Raw genomic sequence first — 11,576 nt, 5'->3', positions numbered from 1 at the left:
GGGACTAATTTCACAAAAAAAAAAAAAACCAGGTATGTATCAAAATGTTTTTATGGGCAGATTCATGAACTTCAAGAGATGGAGAAACATGTTCTCAGGATAGCAAAGCAGTCCAGAGGGAGCTCATGTTGTATTAGTCCATCCGAAGGAACTTTCATCCCAGAAGGACATCACCTATGTTGTTTACGAGGAATGAAAAGTTCTGGGAGGTAGGCTGTGGTATCATAAGCCTTCCAGTGTTGCTTCTAATTGAAGTAGAAGCAAAAATAACAATATTTATGCCAATAAACATATTAGCTTGGGTAGAAAGGCAAAACTTGGAAACAACTTGCAGTTTACCTAAGTAAACTACTTACAGAAATAGGGAGAGCTGTTTAGGGCTCTAGAGTATAATGTTGCATACTGTAAAATAAAACTCACATCTCCTGTTTCCAAAAGTGGTTTTGTTGCTCTCCATCATGTATTCCTAATAATACACTTTCTGAATATTTTTCTATCATGGAGTCCATTAATTTCTTAAATAATATACTATTATGTGTAAAACAGATAGCCAGTGGGAAGCTAGGAAAGACTGAAGGGAAAGAAGAGGGTGACAGAGGATGCAATGGTTAGGTAGCATCATGACTCAATGGGCACAGATTTGAGCAAACTCTTGGAGACAGTGGAGGGCAAAAGAGCCTGGCATGCTATAGTCCATGGGGTTGCAAAGACTCGGGCACGACAGAGCCACTGAAAAACAACAAAGTGAAAAGCTGTAGAACACAGGGAGCTCAGCTCAGTGCTCTGGGATGATCTAGAGGGGTGGGAAGTGGAGGTGAGAAGGAGGCTCTAGAGGGAGTGCATATATATATATGTGTGTGTGTGTATATATACGTGTGTGTGTGTGTGTGTGTGTGTGTATACTCTACTGTTGTAGAGCAGAAATTACCACAACATTGTAAAGCAATAACTCCCCAAGTGAAAAATAAATATATGGTACCCTTGAAATCAGAGGCTGGGCCTTTCTGTCAAAAAGGGAACTATACACACTTCTGTGACATATATTCACATTCATATTTTAGAAGCACACTTCATTTTTGAAAAAAGCCAAAATTGATTCACAACAAAGCCTTCTAAGTTATGTAAATTAGCTGAGAAATGCTTTCTTATGTTAACTGTGGAGTATTGATTTTTATCTGGTTTTTATTATTCCTTATAAATAATCTACTAAAATGGTTTTCAAAGAGGATTGCAAATTCAAGGAACTAAATGTAAGCAAAAATTCTAACACTTATATAGTAATATGCTTCTTTCTATGTAACAGTCCACATCACCCTTGATACTAGTAAGTCATATAGCTGTCTTAGAAACAACTTCTTAGACTTTTAAGCATAAAAACAACTTTTATGAATATGTATTTAGAAAAGATAAGTGTTAAATTTCTGTGATATGAAAGAGGTTCTGCTGAAATATCTTTTCTCTGATATCTTTGAAATGGTTGAAAGAGTATCAAATTTGGATTTTGAAGAATGCAGATGTGAACACTAGCTCTGTTTCTGATATTAGACAGGTAATTGGATAAATACTTTCTGCTCCTGTGGATTTTGTGTGAAGCCCAATAGGATGAAATAAGTTACAAGGTTCCTTGATTCTGTCTTGTCTGTATAGGAGCTGAAGTCATGCATTAGAACCAGATAAGTTACAAAAGAAGAGGAGGGAATTTTTAATGCATTGTTAGTTAATCTTTTCCTTTATCCAATCAGTTAAAACAATGTATGGGTGCTAAGTCATTCCAGTCATGTCCAGGTCTTTGTGGACTGTAGCTATGGACTGTAGCTACCAGGCTCCTCTGTGCTTGGGATCCTCCAGCAAGAATACTAGAGTGGGTTGTTATGTTCTCCAGGGAATCTTTCTGACCCAAGGATCACACTTGTGTCTCTTGTCTCCTGCATTGGCAGGTAGGCTCTTTACCACTAGCCCCAACTGGGAAGCGCAAACCATGACTATAATGTACCAGTTTATGTCCAATGTGGCACATACATTGTGATGACCAAGTTCTAAAAGGCCTAGTTCCCTGTCCCTAGTGATATAACATATAAAGATTCATCAAAAAATTCCAGTCTAATGGAAAAACAGTTATTATAAAAATATTGGCAAAATATTAAGGGTTACTAAGTACTATTAAGTAAGTAAGTTACTAAGTAATACTAAGGTAGGAATATATCCATCAAACAGAAATCAGAGAATTTAGTTCAGATTGAAAGAAATAGTGATGGAACAAATAAAGATGGAAAGGGAATTATATGGAAATGTGTACCATTATGCAGTCACAAAGGCAAAATTATTGAAGCACAAAGGAATTGACACATCAAGCGTGAATAGATTGAACTGTGAACAGAAGATCATTGGCTTGGATCCTACAAAAAATCACTGAGATATCTTTCAGTGGCTCTTTACTTGGATGTTCCCATTTCCTGACCTACGAATGCTGATGTTATCAAATGCTGCGTCTCTAGCTCTGACATCTACCCTTATTTTCAAATTTTTGCATGCCATATCTCCAATTTTGGACATCTGCATTTGAATATCAGTTTAGTATATATGATACATAATTAAAATTTCCACAATGTAAAAGTGTACCCTATCTTGTTAAGTGGTACCCACTTCAATGCCATTGCTCAGACAATAAATCTCACAGTGTTCTTCACTCCCTTATTGATTTCCTATGACTCACTCATGCCTTTGGCAAATTGAGTTGTCTCTACTTTCAGAATGTATCCCTGATTTGATCATTCCTGCCCCAGCTCCATCCTGGCCTCTGCAGCAGCCTCCTGAGAGGTAGGTCTACCTTTGTTCCAGCTTCTAACAGTTTGTTATCCTGAAGCAGCCGAAACTATTGATTCTCTTTCAATCTTTGTTCTGATTGTATCTCTCCTGTGCTACAGTTGAATGTATCACTTTTAACATTTACTCTAATAAGACAGAAACCTCCATCTTTTACTGAGGCTTACTCCATCTCATTAATTTCCCAAAAGTCAAATATATTAAATGATAAAACCAGAATTGGAATCAAAGCTTTATTTATTTCAAAATAATTTAATGTTTTTCATAATAAAATTGCACAGTTGCAAAGCCAGATTCCCAATATTAGGTGTTTTGTCACCATTTGGAGGCTTGATGTGATGTGATGTGGAGGCTTCTGTGTGACTGAAGACTTTTTAAGTTACTCTGAATTCATCTTTCATCCATGATGACAAGATAGTGTGACAGACTGCATTATTATTTGTAGAAATATTTTATTTCATTTAACTGTGTCTCCATTTTCTCCATGGAGTCTCTGATTATTCAGAAAACTGTTATCATTTACACTGTAGATTATTCCCTAGGGAAATTTATTTTAGTAACTGCTTTTCCTACTCACTCCAAAATAGAAAATACCATTCAGTTGCTTAGTTCTTCTCATTCTGTCATGTTGGTGCGGCCAGACTAGATGACTTGAAATTATGGGAGACATTATTGTTTTATTTTCTTTCTTTTATGCATTGCTTTAAGGCTAATGCAGGACCTCCCCCAAATTTTATAACATTTCTTAAAAGGGTATCATCTTTTTGCCCCAACAGAGATGAAGATCACTGTACATTTATTCATTTCTAACTACATATATCATTGAATCTGAGAACTGGAATCTGTCCAAAACTGATTCTTGCTCAATTAAGTACACCGGGATTTTTCCACTAAATTTAAAAATTATGTTGTTGTTCAGTTGCTCAGTTGTGTCCGATTCTTTGTGACCTGTGCATGCAATGTCTCCCTCAATAATCTCCAGCTTCAGTTCAGTCCAGTTCAGTCCAGTTCAGTCTCTCAGTCATGTCCAACTCTTTGTAATCCCATGGACTGCAGCATGTCAGGCTTCCCTGTCATTCACTGTCTCCCAGAACTTGCTGAGATTCATGTCCATTGAGTCCATGATGGAATCCAACCATCTCATCCTCTGTGTAAGATCAGATCAGATCATATCAGTCGCTCAGATGTGTCCAACTCTTTGCGACCCCATGAATCGCAGCACACCAGGCCTCCCTGTCCTTCACCAACTCCAAGAGTTCACTCAGACTCACGTCCATCGAGTCAGTGATGCCATCCAGCCATCTCATCCTCTGTCGTCCCCTTCTTCTCCTGCCCCCAATCCCTCCCAGCATCAGTCTTTTCCAATGAGTCAACTCTTCCCATGAGGTGGCCAAAGTTCTGGAGTTTCAGCTTTAGCATCATTTCTTCCAAAGAAATCCCAGGGCTAATCTCCTTCAGAATGGACTGGTCGGATCTCCTTGCTGTCCAAGGGACTCTCAAGAGTCATCTCCAACACTAAGTTCAAAAGCATCAATTCTTCGGCACTCAGCCTTCTTCACAGTCCAACTCTCACATCCATACATGACCACAGGAGAAACCAGAGCCTTGACTAGACGGACCTTTGTTGGCAAAGTAATGTTTCTGCTTTTCAATATGCTCTCCAGGTTGGTCATAACTTTCCTTCCAAGGAGTAAGCGTCTTTTAATTTCATGGCTGCAGTCACCATCTTCAGTGATTTTGGAGCCCAGAAAAATAAAGTCTGACACTGTTTCCACTGTTTCCCCATCTATTTCCCATGAAGTGATGGGACCAGATGCCAATATCTGCGTTTTCTGAATGCTGAGCTTTAAGCCAACTTTTTCACTCTCCACTTTCACTTTCATCAAGAGGCTTTTGAGTTCCTCTTCACTTTCTGCCATAAGGGTGGTGTCATCTGCATACCTGAGGTTACTGATATTTCTCCGGCAATCTTGATTCCAGCTTGTGTTTCTTCCAGTCCAGTGTTTATCATGATGTACTCTGCATATAAGTTAAATAAACAGAGTGACAACATACAGCCTTGACATACTCCTTTTCCTATTTGGAGCCAGTCTGTTGTTCCATGTCCAGTTCTAACTGTTGTTTCCTGACCTGCATACAGATTTCTCAAGAGGCAGGTCAAGTGTTCTGGTATTCCCATCTATTTCAGAATTTCCCAGTTTACTGTGATCCACACAGTCAAAGGCTTTGGCATAGTCAATAAAGCAGAAATAGATGTTTTTCTGGAACTCTCTTGCTTTTTCCATGATCCAGCAGATGTTGGCAATTTGATCTCTGGTTCCTCTGACTTTTCTAAAACCAGCTTGAACATCAGGAAGTTCACGGTTCACATATTGCTGAAGCCTGGCTTGGAGAATTTTGAGCATTACTTTACTAGCATGTGAGATGAGTGCAATTGTGTGGTAGTTTGAGCATTCTTTGGCATGGCCTTTCTTTGGGATTGGAATGAAAACTGACCTTTTCCAGTCCTGTGGCCACTGCTGAGTTTTCCAAATTTGCTGGCATTTGAGTGCAGCACTTTCACAGCATCGTCTTTCAGGATTTGGAATAGCTCCACTGGAATTCCATCACCTCCACTAACTTTGATCGTAGTGATGCTTTCTAAGGCCCACTTGACTTCACATTCCAGGGTGTCTGGCTCTAGGTCAGTGATCACACCATCGTGATTATCTGGGTCGTGAAGATCTTTTTTGTACAGTTCTTCTGTGTATTCTTGCCATCTCTTCTTAATATGTTCCGCTTCTGTTAGGTACATACCATTTCTGACCTTTATCGAGCCCATCTTTGCATGAAATGTTCCTTTGGTATCTCTGATTTTCTTGAAGAGTTCTCTAGTCTTTCCCATTCTGTTGTTTTCCTCTATTTCTTTGCATTGATCACTGAAGAAGGCTTTCTTATCTCTTCTTGCTATTCTTTGGAATTCTGCATTCAGATGTTTATATCTTTCCTTTTCTCCTTTGCTTTTCACTTCTTTTCACAGCTATTTGTAAGGCCTCCCCAGACAGCCACATTGCTTTTTTGTATTTCTTTTCCATGGGGATGGTCTTGATCCCTGTCTCCTGTACAATATCACGAACCTCATTCCATAGTTCATCAGGCACTCTGTCTATCAGATCTAGGCCCTTAAATCTATTTCTCACTTCCACTGTATAACCATAAGGGATTTGATTTAGGTCATATCTGAATGGTCTAGTGGTTTTCCCTACTTTCTTCAGTTTAAGTCTGAATTTGGCAATAAGGAGTTCATGGTCTGAGCCACAGTCAGCTCCTGGTCTTGTTTTTGCTGACTGTACAGAGCTTCTCCATCTTTGGCTGCAAAGAATATAATCAATCTGATTTCAGTGTTGACCATCTGGTAATGTCCATGTATAGAGTCTTCTCTTGTGTTGTTGGAAGAGGGTGTTTGTTATGACCAGTGCATTTTCTTGGCAAAACTCTCTTAGTCTTTGCCCTGCTTCATTCCGTATTCCAAGGCCAAATTTGCCTGTTACTCCAGGTGTTTCTTGACTTCCTACTTTTGCATTCCAGTCCCCTATAATGAAAAGAACATCTTTTTTGGGTGTTAGTTCTAAAAGGTCTTGTAGGTCTTCATAGAACCATTCAGCTTCAGCTTCTTCAGCGTTACTGGTTGGGGCATAGACTTGGATTACCGTGATATTGAATGGTTTGCCTCGGAAATGAACAGAGATCATTCTGTCGTTTTTGAGATTGCATCCAAGTACTGCATTTTGGACTCTTTTGTTGACCATGATGGCTACTCCATTTCTTTTGAGGGATTTCTGCCCGCAGTAGTAGATACAATGGTCATTTGAGTTAAATTCACCCATTCTAGTCCATTTCAGTTCACTGATTCCTAGAATGTCGATGTTCACTCTTGCCATCTCTTGTTTGACCACTTCCAATTTGCCTTGATTCATGGACCTGACATTCCAGCTTCCTATGCAATATTGCTCTTTACAGCATTGGGCCTTGCTTCTATCACCAGTCACATCCACAGATGGGTATTCTTTTTGCTTTGGCTCCATCCCTTCATTCCTTTGGGGGTTATTTCTTCACTGATCTCCAGTAGCATATTGGGAACCTACTGACCTGGGGAGTTTCTCTTTCATTATCCTATCATTTTGCCTTTTCATACTGTTCATGGGGTTCTCAATGCAAGAATACTGAAGTGGTTTGCCATTTCCTTCTCCAGTGGACCATATTCTGTCAGATCTCTCCACCATGACCCGCCCGTCTTGGGTTGCCCCACAGGCATGGCTTAGTTTCATTGAGTTAGACAAGGCTGTGGTCCTAGTGTGATTAGATTGACTAGTTTTCTGTGAGTATGGTTTCAGTGTGTTTGTTCTCTGATGCCCTCTTGCAACACCTACCGTCTTACTTGGGTTTCTCTTACCTTGGGCGTGGGGTATCTCTTCATGGCTGCTCCAGCAAAGTGCAACCATTGCTCCTTACCTTGGACCAGGGGTATCTCCTCACCGCCACCCTTCCTGACGTTCAACGTGGGATAGCTCCTCTAGGCCATCCTGCACCTGCACAGCCATGGCTCCTTGGATGTGGGGTTTATCCTCCCAGCCACTGCACCTGGCCTCGGGCCTGGGTTGCTCCTCCCGGCTGCCTCCCTGGGCCTCAGGCTTAGGGGCATGGGGTAGCTCCTCCCAGCCACTGCCCCTGACCTCGGACGTGGGATAACTCCTCTCGTCACCACCCCTGACCTCGGATGCTGGCTATCTCCTCTCGGCCTCACCCCCCGCCCCCGACCTCCGACGCGGGATAGCTCTTCTCCGCCGTTCCTGCACCGTCACAGTCTGGTACTCTCGGCCGCTGCCCCTGACCTCGGATGTGGGGTAACTCCTCTTGGCCACCGCCCTTCGGGCATGGGGTCCTTCCAGCTTCTGCCCCTGACCTCGGACGTGCGGTGGCTCCTCTCAGCCCAGCTTAGCGTGCCGGTCGTCGCAGCCGCCTGCGCTTAGCGCGCCGGTCGTCGCAGCCACCTGTGTAAAAACACTACTAAACCGTATCACTGATTAAGGTCTGTAACTTATGAATGAGATGGTTGGATGGCATCACCAACTCGGATATGATTTTGAACAGGCTCTGGGAGTTGGTGTTGGACAGGGAAGCCTGGCGTGCTGCAGTCGATGGGGTCACAAAGAGTTGAACACGACTAAGTGACTGAACTGAACTGAAGATGTGACAGTGATAGAAGATAAAATATTTTATAACTATTTTCAGTTTATTTACAGTTAAGAACTAAGTACCAGACTAGTTGTTTTTCTTCAGCAAAGATGAATTTATCATGTATTTTTCTACTTGTCATTCTAAGTTTTTCTCCTTTTTTATTTAGTATTCAATATACTCTGCCTTGATGTTCGGTCTATATATAAAAATTTACCACCAATTTAGATATAGTGTTTAAATATTTATTCAATTATTAAATTGGATACTACTACCTATATTAATACACAAAATATGCTATGACTGAAGATGCTGTAATTAATAAAACAGGGTAATATCATATGAAAGTTTCTTCTTGCATGAGTATTATATTCATATAATAGATTTCATGACAGAGATAGTGACAATTTAATAAAGTAGTTATAGTCTTATTCAGTCTCTTCGTGGATCACAGCCTTGTCTTGACAAAGCAGTTTGCACAACTCAGTGAAGCTATAAGCGAGCTATAAGCCATGCCATGCAGGGCCACCCAAGATGGATGGATCATAGTGAAGAGTTCTGACAAAATGGGGTCCACTGGAGGAAGAAATGGCAACCTACCAAGGGGAACCCCATGAATGGTATGAAAAGGCAAAAATATATGACACTAGAAGATAAGCCCCCTCGTCAGAAGGTATCCAATATGCTACCGGGGAAGCACAGAGGGCAATTACTAATAGCTTCAGGAAGAGTGAATCAGCTGGGCCAAAGCAGAAATGACACTCAATTGTGGATGCGTCTGGTGGTTAAAGTAAAGCCTGATGCTGTAAGGAAAAATATCGCATAGAAACCTGGAATGTTAGGTCCATGGTTCAAGGTTAATTGGATATGGTCAAGTAGGAGATGGCAAGATTGAACATAGACATCTTAGGAATCAATGAACTAAAAGGGACTTGAATTTAATTGAGATGACCATTGTGTCTACTACTGTGGACAAGAATCTTAGAAGAAATGGAGTAGCCCTCAGAGCTAGAAAAAAGAGTAAGAAATGCAGTGTTTGGGCAATCTCTAAAACAACAGAATCATCTCAGTTTGCTTCCAAGGCAAACCATTCGACATTAGTGTAGTGCAAGTTTATGTCCCAACTACTGAAGCTGAAGAAGGTGAAGTTGATTGGTTCTGTGAAGACCTACAAGACCTTCTCGGTCTAATACCAAAAAAAGATATCCTTTTTATCATAGGGGATTGGAATGCAAAAGTATAAAGTCAGGAGATATTCAGAATAACAGGCAAGTTTGGTCTTGGAGTACAAAATTTAAAAGGGCAAAGGCTAGCAGAGTTTTGTCAAGAAAATACACTGGCTATAGCAAACATCCTTTTAAATGACCCAAGAGATGACTCTACATACGGACAACACCATATGGTCAATATCAGAATCAGATTGATTCATTGCAGAATTTGACTGCAGCCATGAAATTAAAAGACAATTGCTCCCTAGAAGGAAAACTATGACATACCTACAGCATATTAAAAAACAGAGATGTCACTTTGCAAACAAATGTCCATATGGCCAAAGCTATGGTGTTTCCAGTACTCATGTACAGATGTGAGTGTAAAGAAGGCTGTGTGCCGAAGAATCCGTGCTTTTGAACTATGGTGTTGGAGAAGACTCTTGAGAGTCCCTTGGACTGCATGGAGATCAATGAAATCAATCATACAGGAAATCAACCCTAACCATTAACTGGAAGAACTGATGCTGTAGCTGAAGCTCCAGTACTTTAGCAATATGATAGAAGGATCAACTCATGGAAAAGACCCTGATGATAGGAAAGATTGAAGGCAAAAGAAGAAAAGAGGCAGCAGAAGATAAGATGGTTAGATTGCTTCACTGACTCAATGGACATGAATCTGAGAAAATCCAGGAGATAGTGGAGGACAGAGGAGCTTGGCATGCTACCGTCCATGAGATGGCAAAGAGCAGACTCAACTTAGTGACTGAACAACAAAAACAACATGGACTTTCCTGGTGGCTCAATGGTAAAGAATCTGCCTGCCAATGCAGAAGATGCTAGTTTAATCCCTGGGTTGCACAGATCCTCTGATGAAGGAAATGGCAACCCTCTCCAGTATTCTTGCCTGGAAATCCCATGGACAAAGAAGTCTGGCTGGTAACAGTCTATGAGGTTGCAAAGAGTCTGACATGACTTAGCAACTGAGTACTCACACTTAATCATCCCTATGTATATAAATCATCACTTTATTGGCATTCTGAACAACCTAAACTATTCTTCTCTTCAACAGATTCCTCATGGCTTTTTTCACCTCCACGTTTCTCACTGTGTAAATGATAGGATTCAACATGGGAGTGAGGATTGCAGAGAACATAGTCACCCACTTGTCCACAGGGTAAGTGGCCACAGGTCGTGTGTAGGTGAACACACAAGGCAGAAAAAAGAGCACCACTACTGTAAAGTGGGTGCCGCATGTAGAGAGAGCTCTGCGTCGTCCTTCAGAGCCGTGGGATCTCAGGGAGCTCAGGATGACTATGTAGGAAACGAGCAGCATGGTAAAAATGAGCAAGCACATGCCCCCACTGTTGACTGCCACCACCATTCCAGGTATGTGGGTGTTACTGCAGGCAAGTTCCAACAGGGAGAAGAAATCACACATGAAGTGGTCAATGACATTGGGACCACAGAAGGTCAACTCCATGGTGAAAAGAACCTGCACAGTGGCATGCAGGATCCCCCCAATCCAGGCCACCACCACCAGGAGCTGGCAGAGCCCCTGTCGCATGATGGTCGTGTAGTGCAGAGGCTTGCAGATGGCCACATAGCGGTCATAGGCCATGACAGTGAGGACGATGACCTCTGATGCTGCCAGAAAGTGTTCTAAAAAGACCTGAGTCAAGCATCCTCGCCAGGAGATGATTCCTCTTTGATGAAGTAGGTCAACAATCAATTTGGGGGTGGTAACAGATGTGAAGGAGGCATCTAAGAAGGCCAAGTAAGTGAGAAGGAAGTACATGGGAGCAGAAAGCGTGGGGCTGAGGGCAATGGTGATGACAACGAGCAGGTTGGCCAGCACAGTGAAGAGGAAAATGAACAGAAAGGCAATGAAGAGTATTTTCTGCACGTGTGGATTCTGTGTGAGTCCCAAGAGAACAAATTCTGTCACATTGCTAGGAAGCCTGAGGACATCCATTCAGTAAGCAACAGCTTCCCGGGATAAAGAATGATACTCATTAATCAGAAAGCCTTGTGATCTGAATTTCTTAGAACAAAATAGTCACTGTGCACCATGCCCTTGGAACCTTTACCCTGTAGTCGTTTCAAGTCTTTCTTATTTTCACCATGGTATTTTGTATCTCTTCAGACATCTAGTACCTGTCACCGGTAAAACATCAGTTGGGCCACATTTGATGTGTAATTTGTCAAGAAAACACTGTCTGCATGAGACGTGTGGAGGCTGTCTACATGAGATTTGGATTCTCCTACTGGTTTCAACTCCATTGGACTGAGTCACCTCAGTGGCCCATGCTTCCCAAGCCCTACTCTGTG

At 41.6% G+C, this 11,576-nt stretch overlaps 1 protein-coding gene across 1 annotated transcript; it reads right to left on the bottom strand.

Annotated features, from left to right (window-relative positions):
- Positions 1 to 10,293: 10,293 nt before the first annotated feature.
- On the bottom strand, positions 10,294 to 11,220 carry LOC133261054 (olfactory receptor 4C3D-like). The gene has a single exon (XM_061439637.1). It carries the CDS (start codon positions 11,218 to 11,220, stop codon positions 10,294 to 10,296), a length of 927 nt encoding a protein of 308 aa, XP_061295621.1.
- Positions 11,221 to 11,576: the final 356 nt, after the last annotated feature.

The sequence above is a fragment of the Bos javanicus genome, chromosome 15 (assembly GCF_032452875.1).
Source record: "Bos javanicus breed banteng chromosome 15, ARS-OSU_banteng_1.0, whole genome shotgun sequence".
In the NCBI taxonomy this organism is placed as follows: Eukaryota; Metazoa; Chordata; class Mammalia; order Artiodactyla; family Bovidae; genus Bos; species Bos javanicus.
Note: the sequence above shows the minus strand (reverse complement) of the source record. Positions and strands in the feature narration are given on the sequence as shown.

Excerpts from the sequence above, each read along its gene's own strand:
- LOC133261054 (XM_061439637.1), bottom strand. The coding sequence starts at position 11,220 with ATGGATGTCCTCAGGCTTCCTAGCAATGTGACAGAATTTGTTCTCTTG.